Here is an 18,357-nt window from a genome sequence, read left to right on the forward strand (position 1 = left end):
CTAGAGTTTCGAGTTCAGGCAGCTGTAGGCAGAGTAGCCAATAGTGAAGCGGTTAGGACTGGGGTGCACAAGAAGCCAGGGTTCAATGAGCACAGAAATCTTGGAGGGTTGTGGGGGTGGAGGAGGTTTCAGAACTGGAGAGAACAAGAGCTTAAAGGGATTTGAAAATAATAAAATTTTAGAATTGAAGTATTACTTGAAGGGTGGCCAATAAAGGTAGTGAGTGTAAGGGTGATAGATGAATATGGTGGTGCAATAAGAACTCTAAAAGCAAACTTTAATGTTACAATGTGCAAGACGATTGGCAAAAGCACCTATCAGATAGCCACTACTTCAGACAGTCATAGAGTATGGAAACAGACACTTCAGTCCAACCAGTTCACGCAGATCACGTCCCCAAACTAAACTAGTTCCACCTGCGTTTGGCCCATATCCCTCTAAACCTTTACTATTCATGAACTTATCCAAATGTCTTCTAAGCGTTGTAACTGTATCTGCATCCACCACTTTCTATAGCTGTTCATTCCATACACGAACCACCCTCTGTAAAACAAGCTGCCCCTCAGCTCTTTTTAAATCTTTCTCCTGTCTCCTTAAAAAATGCTCCCTTGTTTTAATCACCCCTACCACGGGGAAAAGACCCTTGTCATTAGCAAAAGTCCCAGCCTTTCCAGCTTTTCTGTTTTTACATCTCAACTTTCCATTTCCAACAACATCCTGGTAAAATTTTTTGAATCCTGTCTGGTTTAATCATATCCTTCCTATAACTGGGAAACCAGAACTGCACAAAGTATTCCAGAAGAGGCCTTACCAATGTCCAGAACAACCTCCAAAGATCTAAGCAATGAAGGCAGGAGTGCTAATCGCCTTCTTAACCACCCTATTTACCTGTGATGCAAATTTCAATGAATTATGTACCTGAACCCGAGGTCTCACTGTTCTACACCCTACACAGAGCCCTAACATTATCCAAATTAAACTCCATTTGCTACTCCTCAGCCCATTGACCCAATTGATCAAGATTGCTTTGTAATCTTATACCTCTTTACCACTAATTTTGATGTCATCTGCAAACTTACTACCCATGCCTCCTATAGTCTCATCCAAATTATTTATATAAATGAAAAATAAAAGTGGACCCAATACCAATCGCCACGTAACACCACTGGTCATAGGCCTCCAGTCCAAAAGACAACCCCACACCACCACCCTCTGTATCCTACCATAAAACCAAATTTTGTATCCAATGGCAAGCTCACTCTGAATTCCAACCTCATTATACATTGTCAAAGTTTGCTCTTTTTCACTCCTAAAATGCTATTTGTATTAGTATTATTGTTTCATTTTCATGCACAGAATTAATTTAGAACATTGCATTGTTCTGCAGGAGAGATGCCACATTCTGCAGTGGATTCGAACCGTTGTATGTGTAGTTGTCAGCCAACATTACTAGCCATACTGAATGAGCTTCGAACCCTGCGGGAATGGATGCAAGGACAAGCAGGTACGGTCTGATTTCATCCTGTAGAATGATGTAGAGTTTGTTCCTTTTTGTATGGTTTAAATGCTTTCATGGAAGGAAAGCAAGGCATGCAACAGGGATTCAGGAGTTTTCCAACAATATAGATTACATCAGTAAACATCTACAGTTGACAGTTGAATCAATAGTCTTGCTGTTCCTTTAGTTGTGAGCATGATTTACTTACATCTTTAGTTTCTACTTATTTCCCATATTTTCTCCTCAGTATAAAACTGAGCTGTACAGGTCAGCAATTTCCCAAGGTTTGATCCTGAATTTGCTCTGCACTAAATGATTGCTACCCTATCTTACCACCTGAACTTTCACTCCCTCCATCACCAATGCACAGTAGCAGCAATGTGTACCATCTGCAAGATGCAGTGCAGGAATGCATTAAGGTTTCTTTGACAGCGCCTTCCAAACCTACGAGCTGTCCAACCTAGATGGACACGGGCAACAGATACAGTGAATTACCACCTACTGCAAGTTCTCGTCCAAGTCACCTACTACCTTCACACTGTTCCTTCACTGTTACTGGGTCAAATTGCTGGAACTCCATTCCTAATGGCACTGTGGGTCCATCTATACCAAATGGACTAAAATAGCTCAAGAAAGCAAATCCACCATCATCTTCTCAAAGGGATTTAAGGATGGCAACAAATACTGGCAAATAAAAAGCAAAATATTTTGGTTGATCTCACTTGTTAAGTTGATGAGAGAGGTTTGATTCATTATGATGCTCTGGGCTAAGGAGGGAAGCTTCCCAACAGGATTGTGGTTTTATGCACAGGAGTGTCAGCTGAAGGCAAGGTCAGACTGGTGCATGATGCAACGCCAAATCAAATGACTACGTGACATCCACGGCCCATGATTACAGAAATAGGAGCAGACCATTCAGTACAACTGTGGCTGATCAGTCACTTCAATGCTTTTCTCCCTAGCTCCCCATCATCCATTATGTCATTCATACTTAGAACTCTGTTACTCTTTACAGGAGAAAATTACTGCAGATGCTGGAATCTGTACTGAAAACAAAAAAATGCTGGAGATCACAGCGGGCTAGGCAGCATCCATGAAGAGAGAGCAAGCTAACATTTTGAGTCAAGGTGACTTTTAACTCTGATGAAGAGTCATCTAGACTCGAAATGTTAGCTTGCTGTCTCTCCATTCATGCTGCCTGACCTGCTGTGATTTCCAGCATTTTAAATTTTCTATTACTCTCTACTTCATTTGTACTTAATGAGCTTCCACAGCTCTCTGAGGTAGAGAATTCCAAAGATTCATAACCTTTTGGTGAAAAACATGTCACCTCATGTTGTTCCAGCGTGGCTTCGCCTTATTTTTAAATTGTAATCCTTGGTTCTAGACTCCCCACCCAGGGGAAACGTCTTATCTAAATCTATCCTATGTATCCTTTTCCAGTGTTTTGTGCATTTCAATAAAATCACCTATCGATCTGTAAAACTCGAAGAGAATACAGCCCAACTTTCCCTAATATCTCTCCACAAGACAATTTCACCATCCCATGAACAAATCTAATTAATCTTTGATGCACTTCCCACTTCCTCTCTGGCAACAATATCTTTTCCTCGGATAAAGAAACCAAAACTGCACACAGTATTCCAGCTGCTGTCTAATTAAAGTTCAATGTAAATGAAGCAAGACTTTGCTACTCCGTAATCACATTCTCTTGCAATCAAAACTAAAGTTCCATCAGACTTCCTAATTGTCTGCGGCATCTGTATATTAATCTTGAGTGATTTATTGATAAGATACCCTGTCCCTTTCTACATCTATCATTTCTTTACCAAGGAAGAAATACTGTGGACATCTGTTCCTCTAAGCAGAATGGATTAACTCACAATTTTCCATATGATATTGCTATCTGCCTTGTTGTATCCAGTTGGTAAGCTTTTACAATCCTGTCAAAGCCACTTTGCATCTTTCTTATAGCATATGTTCCCATCCAGTTTTTGTGTCATCTGCAAACTTGGAAATATTAAGGTCGGTCTCCACATCCAAATCATTGATGGTGCCTTGTGAGCAACTGATGCCAAAGTAAAGATCCTTCTGGTATCCCACTATTCATAGATTACCAAACTGACGAAAACCCATTAATTCCAACTCCGTGTTTCTGACAACTAATCTTTAATTCATGCCACTATATTTCCTCCTATCCTATGTGCTTTAATTTTTCAAACCAACCTCTTGTGAGGCACTTCATCAAAACCGTTCTAAAAATCCAAGTATACTACATTCATCGACTTCACTATATCAATTGTTAGTGACATCTTCAGGAACCTCTAATAGATCTGTCAGACAGGATTTCCCATTCACAAATTCATGCTGAGTATGCCCAGTCGGAAACTTCTTAACAAAGTGCCCATTTAAATCAGAGTGTGGAGCTGGAGGAACACAGCAGGCCAGGCAGCATCTGTGTTATTTCTGACTCCAGCATCAGCAAGTCTTACTATCTCTCATTTAAATCACATTCTTTATAATATATTGATGTAAGGCGAACAGGTCTGCATTTCTCATTTTCTCATTTTCTCATCCCCTCCTGTCTAGATTTACTCCCACCCAATATGCAGGAACCATTTCAGAAACTGTAGAATCTTGGAACATGATCACCAATTAAGCCGCCATCTCTGTAGCCAACTCATTCACCACTCCAGGATGTAGTCCTATCAAATTCTCCAACACATCCTTTGTAAATTTACCAGTTTCCTTCAATTCCTTATTATCTATAGTCCATGCAGACTATGAAACATGAAGACTAACTATTTAAATACATGAATATATAAATTGACATTGTGGAATCTTAGAGTTATAAAGCACAGAGACAGGCCCATCGGCCCAACTTGTCTGCACCAACCAGATATCCTAAACAGATCTAATACCATTTGCCAGGATTTGTCCATGTCCCTCTTAAACCCTTCCTATTCATGTACTCATCCAGATGTTTTTTAAATGTGGTTATTGTACCGGCCGCCTCCACTTCCTCTGGCAGCATATTCCATACGCACACCACCCTCTGCGTGAAAAAGTTCCTCCTTAGGTCCATTTTAAATCTTTCCGCTCTCACCTTAAACCTATGCCCCTCTAGTTTTGGACCGTGCTACCCTGGAGAAAAGAGCTTGGCTATTCATCCTATCTATGCCGCTCATGATTTTACAAATCTCTATAAGGTCATCCTGCAGCCTCCGACACTCCAGGGAAAATAGCCCCAGTTTATTCAGCCTCTCCCTGTACATCAAACCTTCCAACCCAGCAAACATCCTTGTAAATCTTTTCTGAACCCTTTAAATTCAGAAGATCCTTTTTATAGCAGCAAGGCCAAAATTGAATGTAGTATTTGAAAAGCAGCCTAACCGATGTCCTTACAACCGCAACATGACTCCACTTTCAAGGAAATATGAACCAGCACTCCAAGGTCGTCTTGTTGAGCAACACTCCCCAAGACCTTACTATTAAGCCCTGTCCTGATTTGCCTTTCCAAAATGCAGCACCTCACATTTATCTAAATTAAACTGCATTTGCCACTCCTCGGTCCATTGGCCCATCTGATCGCAGTCCTGTTATACTCTGACATCACCCCCTCAGCTATCCAGTACACCTCCAATTTTGCTGTCATCTGCAAACTTGCTAACCATACCTCCTATATTCACATCATCGTTATTTATGTAAATGACAAAAAGCAGTGGCCCCAGCACCAATCCTTGTGGCACATCATTAGTCACAGGCCTCCAGTCTGAAAAACAAACTCCACCACCACCCTCTACCTCCTACCTTCAAGCCAGTTCTGTATCCAAATGGCTATTCTCCCTGAATTCCATGTGATCTAACTTTGTTAACTAGTCTACTATATGAGACCCTGTTGAACACCTTACTGAAATCCCTACAAATCATATCCACTACTCTGCCTTCATGAATCCTCTTTGTTACTACTTCAAAAACTCAATCAAATTAATGAGACAGTGTTCCTCACGCACAAAGCCATGTTGACTACCCCTAATCAGTCCTTGCTTTTCCGAATACATGTAAATCCTGTCCACAGGAACCCATCCCCAACAACTTGCCCACCACTGATGTCAGGCTCACTGCTTATAGTCCTTCTCCGCAGTCAATAGTGATACAATATATTTGTTTAGTATCTCCTTTAGCTCCACACGTTGTCTCGTTTATCTTTACGGGGCCCTATTCTCTCCCTAGTTATTCTTTTGCCCTTAACGTATTTGTAGAATCTCTCTTGATTCTCTTTAACCCTATTTGCCGAAGATATCTCATGTCCCCTTATTACCCTCCTGATTTCTGTTTTAAGTATAGCCCGACCATCCTTACAGTCCTCTCTGGATTCATTTGATGCCTGACAGATGCTTCCTTTTCCTTGACTAAACACTCAATCTTTCAAGTCATCCAGTATTCTCTACAGCTACTAGCCTTGCCCTTCATACTAACAGGAACACACTATCTTTGAACTCTCGTCATCCAATTTTTGAAGGCCTTCCACTTTCCAACTATCCGATTGCCTGCAAAAAGCCTCCCGTCAATCAACTTGTGAAAATTCCTGTCTCATAACCATTAAATTTAGCTTTACTCCAATTAAAACTTTAACTTTTTGATCATTACTCTTCTTTTCCATAACTATTTTAAAACTAAGAGAATTATGATCATTTGCCCCAAAGTGCTCTCCCACCAACAACAATTCAGTAACTTGCTCTGCCTTATTTTCCAAGAGACAGTCAAGTTTTGCTCCGGCTTTATTAAGTACATCCACATATTGATAAAGAAAAATTTCTTGTGCTCACTTAACAGATCTCTCTCCATCCAAGCAATTAAAACTATGGCAGTCCCAATATATGTTTAGAAAGTTAGAATCCCTTACCGTTACAACCCTATTATTCTTACAGCTACCTGAGATCTCTTTATGTATTGCTTCTCAATTTCCCACCGACTGTTAGGGCGTCTACAGTACAGTCCCATCAAGGATGATCATCCCTTCCTTATTTCTCAGTTCCACTGGGTACTGGATGTAAGGCTCACCAGTCTATGGTCCTTACAGGAATATCCTCCTTAAGTATAACTGTAATGTTATCCTTAACGTTGAGCTGCAAATCCTGCTTCTCCCTGAACCGCAGGACAGAAACAACTAAAAAAGGGAGAACTAAAAGACATTTCAGAATGGGTGGGTTTTTTTTAAGCTTGAAGTACTTAGAGTAACACTGTATTTTTAATAAATATAAAAATGACAAGTCTATATAACCACTGTGGGCACCAGAACATGACCTGGAGTTACAATAAAACCTCTTGTTCCTTAACAGGTCCTCAGAGCACCATGCAGGTTCCATCGTCCCATGTTTCCACCTCTCGTTCAAATTTTCTACGGAACAAAACTGTGAAAAAAAGACCGATCCACAAGACCAAGCCTGCTCCAGCTCAACCAAATGCTAAAGTTCATAATCAGAGCATCAGTTTACCACAAACTGAAAAGAGCCGTTCATTACCAACAGAGAAGGTGACCAGAGATAATAATCTAAGGCAGAGCCTACCAAATCGGATACAGAGTTACATTTCAGAACTGGACAGCCTACAAAACAGCGATCTTTTAGAGGTAAGTACGAGGGGATTATACTTCTTAGAGTGCAGAAGCTCACCACCTGGAACATGGACATAAAGTTTAATGTCTCGAGGGAGAACCATTGGTCAGTCTGTATAGACTGTAATTTTCTTTTAAGGGGAGTACAAGCCTGGCATTGGCTTAGTAAGGTTATCCATTGAATAGTCTAGCAAATGAATATTCTTGCATTTGATCTGTGGTCTGAACTGAATCAGCTGATCTCAGTTCTGCTGTAGCGTCCTTATAACAGACCTCAGTACCTTAGGTAAGTCAAGGACTCCATTCCTGATAACTCTGAGACCTTTGCTGGAAATGAATGTGTGAAACTATGATAGGCCTGTGGTAAAACAGCCAGACAGTGCTCGTGGCTAAGGCTAATGGCCAATGGCCAGCTAGCTGATCACAGAACCTGAGGTTCACTGATATTCATCCAGCAAAGGAGGAAATATCTTCAGGAACTTAAAAATGGGATGAAAATGAATTTCTCTTTTGGTAAAGAAATTCAATGCTGCATTAGTATAACTTCTTTATGTGCAACTGGCTCAATATTTGGTTTTGAAAGGGTTGGTCAGCGATTAACAAAAATGTAGGTGTAAGTGCTTGAGTATGCTGTTGAGAGCTGTTGATCCACTCCTGTAATGACCATAGATTTGTCATTTATAAAATAAGCTGGTTGGAACTGGTATTCTGAATGTTCTGCTTCAGTTGACTTTGTGATCAGACAAGCATTTCAGACTTGTTTCTGTCAGGGATCATTCACGGAAGATTAAGTAATTTCATAACAATATTCTTGGTCGTTGATAGAAGTCCCTCATTGGTCTGAATAGATTTTGCATTTTTGATTTTGTACAGGCTGTTTTTATTTATTTTCCACCCCTCAGCTTACGTTTTAGCCTGCCTCATTCCCACCATAATGATACACTGTTATCTTATTCCCAGATCTCTCCCAATGATATTTTGAACCTGGCAAGTGAGAATTATCAAAGCAGCCTGGAATAACTTTCCCAATATTTTCATTGTCTCCTATCCTCTCTCTCCCTGAACAGCATATCAAGGACTGGTATATTGTAAAGAATTACAGATGAAAATTCATGTGCTACAGTTTATCTTTACCATAAAGTGCATTGTCCAAGTATTCTCAGTGTTTAGGGCATCGATTGGAGTGACAAGCTCACCATGTCTTGAATGACTAAACTCCAATGTGAAACAGTGCTCAAGTACTGTAAGGTGGAATCAGGGTGAAGGTTTGTGCATTTGATTTTCTATGCATGGTGAATTCTCAATTTCAACATCTCTAACCACAGCAAATATTTGGAGGGATATCTATTCACTCTCTATAGTGTACTTCTTACTGGACTGTCTGTATACCAGCACCCTTTTTACTGTTTCCAGTTTCTAAACAAGTTTATGACCAATTCATTATTTTGTTGAAATGGATTTTCTTTTGAAGACATTAAGAGAGCAATAACTCAAAATAGGAACAGAACTTGACGCGAGCAGAATTTTAACATTATTAATGAGGCTTGACTTTTGTTCTATCTTTAAAACTGTCTTGTTTTCAATAACCTACTTAATCTAAATTTAGGACATTAGCCTGAGCATAAATAGCCAATAACTAACTTTTCAATAAAGAAATGTTGCAGAATTGTGTAGATTGAAAGAATTCCACGAGATGAGTTAAAGTTAACAGATATTTACAAGAATTTCAGCATGAAACCATTTGATTATAAAGCACTCACTAAGAGGACAAAGGTATGGGTTTCTGCTCAGGGAATGGATAGGACAAGTATTCAAATCTGTGTTTAACTCTAGGAACAACTTGGTAAGGGAACAAGTATCTTCTCAAATGATTAGAGCAAGAATGAAAAAAGCAGGGAAATCTGTGAATGAACGTGGCCAAAAGAAAGGAGTGGGAGAGAAAGAAAGGCAAAGGAGCTGTTCTTGATTTACACCCCATGTGAGAATGTTCCATAAATTTATGGTGATGCAGCTGTTAAGCTGGCTCGGATGGAGAAGACACTGGCAAACAGAACCTCATTCCAGTTGTGGGTAACCCCATGGGAAACGATATAAATGAAATGGTGTGGTAATTGATGCAGAGTATCTCCTTACTAATATCCAGTGTCTGTTAAACCCTGTCATGATGAAGTATAGATCACCACTTTGGAACACCATTCCAGGGTGGATTATATGATTATTACAACAAAGGAAACTAATTATTTATATATTGAGCATTAAAATATATATTATGAGGATACTATGGCTTTAAGAGGTGTATTTTGTCCCATTTTTAATGAAGAAAGGGCGAGACAAAGGCTCCGAGCGGTCTGCTCAAAGCCAATCAAGTAAACAGCTTGGGAGGCCTTGGGTTTTTTAATTGGAACAATAGAAACAGCCTGAATAGGTGGGTCAAGCTCCCACAGAACCAGGATTTTTAGTTTTAGCGTCCTGTAGTTGCTATGGTTTTGGCGCTGAATGTGGAAGCTCTTATTCCTCTCTCTGTTACAACTAAAAGATCGTTTCTCTTCCTGTTGCTAGAATTGCATTTAGACTATCTATGTTACTGAATGTGTCTTTTCCAAGGCTATGTTTATGGGATGTTACTATTTTGGAATAATTAATTAGTAGCAGTTGATATATATTATTTTGTTAAGCATTTCGATTGTTACAGTTTAGCCAATTCTTTTATTTTGTCTGTAATTTAACTCTAGTGTGAAAATAAGGTGTGTTTTGCCTAAAGTCGAGGAGTTTGACCAATCAAATTGCATCTGGAACACAATGCTTTACACTTACCTTTTAAATAAGTAGTAGTTAGGGTCTAGGCTAACATCTCAACATATTTTGTGGAGCTTTGATCTGGTCCATACCAATACAGAGTTTGCTGGTCTTGGACCTTGAATGAAAGGTTGCACAGGATTATGTTAAGACAGCTGCCTCAGGTCGAGATTGAAAGTGAAACAGATTGTTTAAATGTAAATTCAGTTCTGAAGTATATTCTTAAGAAGTTGCATCTTGCCTCTAAAGGAAAGGGGAAAAAATGTGAATAAACAGCTTTGCAACTAATTATTAAAATAACAGAAATGGGTATATATAATTTAAATCACTTATTAAATAACTTAGAGTTAGTGTGTTCGTTTTTAATTTTAAGAATAGGGATAATCAAATAAATTAATGCCCTCTAGTTTATAAATAATCTGACACTGGCATAAATTTGGGAAATAAAATGCTGAGATAGCCTATGAAATGTTTGGCATGGAAATTTTATAAGTTGATATTCAACAGAAAAGATATTTTCAAAGGTCTGGCAATTAAGCAGTTCTCATAGGCAGACAGATGATTCCTGAAGAATCTGGTAGCCTCAATTGAGTATTAGAAGGTCTTTTGATGTTTGACTTTCAAAAGCATGGGAAATAGTGAATAGAATCCCTATAAGTGTGGAAACAGGCCCTTCAGCCCAACAAGTCCACACGAACCCTTGGAGCATCCCAATCACTTAATCTACACACCCCTGAACACTACGGGCAATTTAGCACAGACAATTCACCTAGTCTGCATATCTTTGGACTGTGGGAGGAAACCGGAGCACCTGGAGGAAACCCACGCAGACAAGGGTAGAATGTGCAAACTCCTCTTCAAAGAAGTCTTATAATTTGGTCAAACGGTTCCTCTGATGAAACCATGGTGACTTTTGCTGATTACTTTGAGTTCTTCTAAGTCTGCAACAATAATATTCTTAATGATTGATCCCAATACCTTCCCTACAACAGACACCAAGTTAACAGATCTAACGTTTCCTGCTTACTGGTGCTGTCCCTTATTCAATGTAGGGGTTACATTTGTTAGTTTTTAGTCAGTTGAAATAATTCCTGAATATCGAATTTTGGAAAATTGACATCAGTCTAATACAAAAGTCACCTCTTAAAACCATAGGGAGACGTCTATCAGGATCTAAAAGTGTCAGTATCAGTTTGATTAGTACCACTTCCCTAGTGATTGCAATTGTGCTTAAGTTCCTCTCTTTCTTCCACTTCCTGTTTTACACCCATTCCTGGAAAGTGTCCTTTCTACAGTTTTCGTCTACAATGAAGGCAAAGCAATAGATTTGTTCATGTACCCAATATTTCCTTATTATCCATTAATAACTCTCCATTCTCATTTCTGAGAGGCTCAGCAGTCACAGAATCCCGACCATGTGGAAACAGGCCATTCAGCCCAAAGCGTCCTCACTGACCCTCTGAACAGCATCCCATTCAGATCCATCCCTCTACCCTATCCCTGTACCCTGCATTTCCCATGGCTAACCCACTTGCTTGCACATCTCTGAACATGAAGGGCAATTTAACATGGCCAATCTACCTAGCATTATGTCATTTACACTTTCCTTTTTAAATACTCACAGAAGATCTTGCTATCCTCTTATGTTTCGAGCTAGCTCCTCTTATACCAATAATTTCTTCTTCCTGATTGACCTTATAGTCATTCTTTGACTGTCTGTATTCATCTGATCTGCCACTAACTTCTGTTATATGCTTTGTCCTTAAGTTTGATGCTTGCCCTAACTTCTTTCGCAAACTACAAATGGTGGGTCTTCCATTTAGAGTTTTTTTAATAATGTGAAAATACTTGAGCCAAAGAGACAGCACATGATAGCAGGGATACAACAAATCCGGTGACCCAAGAAATGGGGTTTAATGCATGATATAAATATTTGATAGACTGTGATAGCGGCCACCTTGGATTGGAGCAGCTCTTTTAATTATAAGTATTTAGATGTATTATTTGCTTGCAATAACGTCTTACTGGTAAATATATCTTTAAAGTTTAGTCACTATAGATCAATTAAGATTCCATCAGTTTTTACCCATTTGAAAACTAACAGCTATGTAGTTTATTCTTATAATTTAATCTACGTGACACGGTACCAATTAAAAGGACCTTAACATGGTTGCAAAAGAAATTATTTATATAGCTGGTTTTGCAAATCATTCTATTAGTTCCCCACTGTCAAACAGAAGATACTGACTCAGATTAAAAGGGGGAAAATTACAACACCGGTCAGCACTTTCCCTTAATTGAGTTTGTTGCAAGTTTGTCCAGAAGTGTTAAAACAGATAAAAACTCCACTCCTGTGCATCCTCCCCCTCCTTCCCTTCATGGTGCCTTGAAAAAGTTTGCTCTGTTAAATATGCTAAATAAGTGCCATTCTTCGTAATTAACATAATACAGAACAAGATGGTTCTCAAATTCTCAAAATACTGTTTCATTCCTGAGTTATTTCAAGGTGGATCAATTTAAAGCTATAATTCTTTTAGGGTTTTATGAACTATATTTACCTCTTCACTTCTTGTAATTTTAAAATTACCACTGTCTCAAATTTCAATTGATGCAGCATCCACAGCTTCTTGGGAAATTAATTTGAGATTTCCACTGCCCTCTTTGTGTTAATAAAATCCTGATTTTATTCCTAATTTACCCACTGTAATTTTAGAAATATTTCCTTTTGATTTGGTGTCTGCCAACACAGTTTCTTCATAGCTACACTTGAATTCCTTCAAATTTTAAGTATTTTGATTAGATGTTCCTAATTCTTCTAAATGCAAGGGAAACTAAGTTTCTGCAACTTATGCTCCTCATTGGGCACTTTCCAAGTTAATACCTTGCTGATGAATTTATGCTTGTCTAAGGAAAGATGTGCTGGCACGAGAGGCAATGCAGATCTGGCGCACAAAGCGGATCTTGGGTATGGAGGGATTTTCTTAAGAGGACGGATTGAGTTGACTTGGTCTGTATTCATTGGAGTTTAGAAGAATGAGTGGACACCTCATTGAAACATATAAGATTCTTAGGGGACTTCACAGGGTAAACGTGGAGTCTAGAACCTAGAGAGCATCATTTCAAGTTTAAGGGTTGCACATTTAAAACAGAGATGAGGAGGAATTTCTGCCCTTAGAATTTGTGGAATTCTTTACCACAGAAGGCTGTAGAGACTGGTTGTTGAGGATATTCAAGGCTAAGATAGATTTTTAATTAGTAATGGTATCAAGGATTCTGTGAGAATGCAGGAAAAGGGAGTTGAGAATTGGCAGATCATAATGAACTCACTGGTGCAGCAGACTCAATGGGCCAAATGATCTGTTTCTGCTTTCGGTGCCTTACTGTCCTATAGACTTGCCTCTTTATAATCCTATCAATATTACTGTGACCTCCTCATTTACTGCTACTTTGGCAACAGCCTCCTCTCTACTGAAGACAGATGCAAAGAACTCATTTAAAACTCCAGCCAAATTTCTACCTCTACAAAGATATATTCTTGGTCCCGAACTGACAATTCCTCTTCTCTCCTGTACAATACTTTGATGACTGTCTTACTGTTTATATATATTTATAAGGGATTTTTTGGTTTCTTTTTAAGCTCAGCTGCTAATTTCTTACTTTCCCTGTCCTTCTTAGTGATATGTTATATCACAGGAGTAAACTAAAGGTGAAGATACCACTGCATAGTTGGAAAAATGGTTTACAAAAACAAATGTTTGGTTTTAAATTTGGTGTGATAGTGCATATCTTATTGATTTGACTGAAAGGTTTGCCACTGGTGTGCTGTAGAAAATTTGAACAGTAGTCCTTTGTTCTGGCTAGTTGACAGCTTTTTCCCCAGTGGTTGATACTACCTGGAAACAAGAAACTAATTGTAATGTTCATTACAGAAATCCGATTCTGATCTAAATGGCGCACGTTTAGAATCCAAATCAGTAATGCTATCGAGTATGTATTTTTAAAGATTAATAGCTGGAGCAAGGTAAAAGGGCAGTTGGCATCCACGGAAACATGTGTGTTAAAATGAGTAAATCTCTGGAATAGCTAAGAAAGGGGATGAAATTCAGCTGGTAACAATTGCATGCTGTGCAATGATAGCTGTGAATCTGTCTGCACTTCAGCAAAAAGAGAGTTAGATCGATGAATGGGAATGCTCCTGACTGATTTGCTTACAGGATCAGATATGTTATGGAGCATTTTTCTTTCAGAAAATGCTTGAAATATCTCCTTGTGATTATGGGAACCATCTCTTTCACAATAGGATCTCAGTATTTCTTTGGGATGTTGGATTAGGGAGGTGAATAAATGGGATTGAGAAGCTCTAAATCCTACCTGGAAGATGGTGTTCGATTCAATTCCAAGCTTCCGCTCTTTCTCAGATTTGCATGCCCCATGGTTACTGGATGGAATAACTGGGCAAGGCTGAAACTTGTAGGATTATGAAACAAGGTCAGGCTATTCCACTCACATTGAGTCTGACCTTTCACAGATGATCTGATATTTGATCTACATTGAGGAAAGTATAATCTAACCTCGAGGTAACTAATCACTGACCTCCACGGTGGCTCAGTGGTTAGCATTGCTGCCTCACAGTGCCAGGGACCCAGTTCAGTTCTGTCGTTGGGCGACTGTGTGGAGCTTGTATATGCTCCATGTGTCTGTGTGGGTTTCCACCAGGTGCTCCAGTTTCCTCCCACAGTCCAAAGATGTACGGGTTCGGTGGATTAGCCATGCTAAATTGCTCATAGTGTCCAGGGATGTGTAGGCTGGGTGATTAGCCATGGGAAATTTAGGGTTAAAGGGCTAGGGTGTGGGTAGAAGGTCTGGGTGGAATGCTATTAAGAGGATCAGTGTAGACTTGTTGGACTGAATAACTTGTTTCCACATTGGAGAGATCCACAATTCTATGATAAAATGTAGTTTGAATTTTTGAAAGTACTGTGGGAAACCGCCAGGATAATGCCCTAGTAATGTGTGTCTTGCTATTCAGTCTTCAGTGATGCTGCTTATGTTTCCAGGTTCAATAGCAAAGAAGCCACTGTGTTCAATAGTATATTTAAACTTTGTCCATTCTTAGCCAAAGATTTCAGCCTTATTTTCAGTCCTGTTGAAAACCAAAATGGTATTAATTGTGTTTTACTGCGGCATCTTATCAAGCTTCCTTCAATAGCACCATCCAAACCTTCCTTTACCACTTAGAAGGAAAAGGGCAGCAGATAAAGGTAAAATCATCTTGACTTAGAAATATATTACCAGGATATATTTCAGTTGCACTGGGTCAAAATTCTCCCCAAGGGAATTGAGGATCTAGCTCCAGCACATGGACTGCAGCAGTTCAAGAAGGTAGCTCATCATCACCTTCTCAAAGGCAATAGAAATGGGCAATGGATGCAACTCCAGCCAAAGACACCCTCAATCCATAAAATAATATATACTTTTTTAAATTAATAGAGGCCTATTTCAATAGAGAAGGATGCAACAAAGATTGATTTGGGTTTCAAAACTTTGAAGGTTGTTGTAGAAAAGGAAGAGAGGTCCATCATGAGGCCATGTGTGGTCAACCGGGTGTATAATGTATCTTGGTTTGAACACAATGAAGTCTTTGTTGCTACGTTGAGTGATGTACTCATTCTGAGTAGAATGGAGCTTGTTTACGGCAGGGTAAAAAGGGGGATCCCATTTTTAGAATTTAGAAGCAACAGCAGAAAAAAATCTGTTACATGAAATAACTGGTGTGAGGAAGATGACCATACAACAACCATATAAAAATGTACCTCAAAACACACTGTAAAGAGACATCAGCAGTGGCAATGTTTTATTTTAATTTGTAACAGAAAACTGATTTGAAATAGATGTGAAGGAAAGATTGTAAACCTTGCTGTCTATTTAAACAAATGTTGAAAATTTACGAGTGGTAATGGGAACTGCGGATGCTGGAGAATCCAAGATAATGAAATGTGAGGCTGGATGAACACAGCAGGCCCAGCAGCATCTCAGGAGCACAAAAGCTGACGTTTCGGGCCTAGACCCTTCATCAGAGAGGGGGATGGGGTAAGGGTTCTGGAATAAATAGGGAGAGAGGGGGAGGCAGACCGAAGATGGAGAGAAAAGAAGATAGGTGGAGAGGAGAGTATAGGTGGGGAGGTAGGGAGGGGATAGGTCAGTCCAGGGAAGTCGGACAGGTCAAGGAGGTGGGATGAGGTTAGTAGTTAGGAGATGGAGGTGCGGCTTGATGTGGGAGGAAGGGATGGGTGAGAGGAAGAACAGGTTAGGGAGGCAGAGACAGGTTGGACTGGTTTTGGGATGCAGTGGGTGGAGGGAAAGAGCTGGGCTGGTTGTGTGGTGCAGTGGGGGGAGGGGACGAACTGGGCTGGTTTAGGGATGCGGTGGGGGAAGGGGAGATTTTGAAGCTGGTGAAGTCCACATTGATACCATTGGGCTGCAGGGTTCCCAAGCGGAAAATGAGTTGCTGTTCCTGCAACCTTCGGGTGGCATCATTGTGGCACTGCAGGAGGCCCATGATGGACATGTCGTCTGAGGAATGGGAGGGGGGGTTAAAATGGATCGCGACTGGGAGGTGCAGTTGTTTATTGCGAACCGAGTGGAAGTGTTCTGCGAAACAATCCCCAAGCCTCTGCTTGGTTTCCCCAATGTAGAGGAAGCCACACTGGGTACAGTGGATACAGTATACCACACTGGTAGATGTGCAGGTGAACCTCTGCTTAATGTGGAAAGCCATCGGAGGCTTGGGGACGCTTTGCAGAACACCTCCGCTCGGTTCGCAATAAACAACTGCACCTCCCAGTCGCAAACCATTTCCACTCCCCCTCCCACTCTTTAGATGACATGTCCATCATGGGCCTCCTGCAGTGCCACAAAGATGCCACCCGAAGGTTGAAGGAACAGCAACTCATATTCCGCTTGGGAACCCTGCAGCCCAATGGTATCAATGTGGACTTCACCAGCTTCAAAATCTCCCCTTCCCCCACCGCATCCCTAAACCAGCCCAGTTCGTCCCCTCCCCCCACTGCACCACACAACCAGCCCAGCTCTTTCCCTCCACCCACTGCATCCCAAAACCAGTCCAACCTGTCTCTGCCTCCCTAACCTGTTCTTCCTCTCACCCATCCCTTCCTCCCACCTCAAGCCGCACCTCCATCTCCTACCTACTAACCTCATCCCACCTCCTTGACCTGTCCGTCTTCCCTGGACTGACCTATCCCCTCCCTACATCCCCACCTATACTCTCCTCTCCACCTATCTTCTTTTCTCTCCATCTTCGGTTCGCCTCCCCCTCTCTCCCTATTTATTCCAGAACCCTCAACCCATCCCCCTTTCTGATGAAGGGTCTAGGCCCGAAACGTCAGCTTTTGTGCTCCTGTGATGCTGCTGGGCCTGCTGTGTTCATCCAGCCTCACATTTGAAAATTTACTAGAATGTTTTATTGCGGTGGCAAAATACAACAATGCTTCAGGTTTATTTCAGTTCTTGAATTTGGGGTTGTTTATGCGCTATTTAATCTGTGGGGAATAGAGGGTGGCACAGTTACGCCAAATAAGAGCTTTCACTTTATTTCCTGTTATTTTTTGGTAGCCAGAGGTCCGGATTGCAGAAGGCTATGACGTGTTTATTCCCAAATCTCAACTGGTCTCCATATTACTGAACTACTCCCGCTCGGGAAGTTTGCTTTTTCGGAAACTTGTCTCTGCATTTTTTGATGATCGAACACTGGCTAGTTCTCTTCCAAACGGGAAGAGAAAAAGGGGAGCCAATGATCATCGAAAAGGTCTTGATCAAAACATTGTGGGAGCAATAAAAGGTAATTTTAAAAGAATACTTTAACAAAATATGCATTTTGTTTAAACTAAAGGACTGGTTGCCCTATCATAGGCATTGTGAAAAATAGTTTTTCAATAATTAGATTACGGTTCATAATGACCTCCTTGTTTATGCTGTTATGCCTAATTTTGTGAATGAACATAGAGTGCTGAGCAGCATTACGTTATCATGAAGACATTGAATCTCATATTCCTGCTTCTAAATTGTTGGGGGCAGTGGTTGCCTTAAGAATGTTGCTAATAGTTCGTCTGCATCCAAAATTACATTACTCATTTTGCTTACATTAATAGAAAACATTTTTCAACTGTATTGGCATATATTCTGTGTAATTGCTCGTGTGGAGAAATTGTGAACTTTATGAATATCTAATTACAAAGTCACTAATATGAGTTTCTTTCGAGCCTGTATTCAGTAATGAAGTGCTAATTGTGGAGCTAGGCAGATTTATGACGCGATTCTCAATTATTTGCTTCTCACATATTTATACTTGAGCTTTGGCTATGAATGACACAGGCAAGATGAGCTTTTATTGTCAGTCCCTAAATATCTTTGACAAGATGGTAGTGAG

At 40.2% G+C, this 18,357-nt stretch overlaps 1 protein-coding gene across 2 annotated transcripts in view; it reads left to right on the forward strand.

Moving 5' to 3' along the window:
* Nucleotides 1–18,357, forward strand: part of bend7 (BEN domain containing 7) — a 43,651-nt gene that overhangs the window by 15,932 nt on the left and 9,362 nt on the right. For both annotated transcript variants that reach the window (XM_059654828.1, XM_059654827.1), the window contains exons 4-6: nucleotides 1,388–1,504; nucleotides 6,841–7,130; nucleotides 17,544–17,769. In XM_059654828.1, the coding sequence (XP_059510811.1) occupies nucleotides 1,388–1,504; nucleotides 6,841–7,130; nucleotides 17,544–17,769 (633 nt within the window). The remainder of the gene's footprint in view (nucleotides 1–1,387; nucleotides 1,505–6,840; nucleotides 7,131–17,543; nucleotides 17,770–18,357) is intronic.

The sequence above is a fragment of the Stegostoma tigrinum genome, chromosome 25 (assembly GCF_030684315.1).
Source record: "Stegostoma tigrinum isolate sSteTig4 chromosome 25, sSteTig4.hap1, whole genome shotgun sequence".
In the NCBI taxonomy this organism is placed as follows: Eukaryota; Metazoa; Chordata; class Chondrichthyes; order Orectolobiformes; family Stegostomatidae; genus Stegostoma; species Stegostoma tigrinum.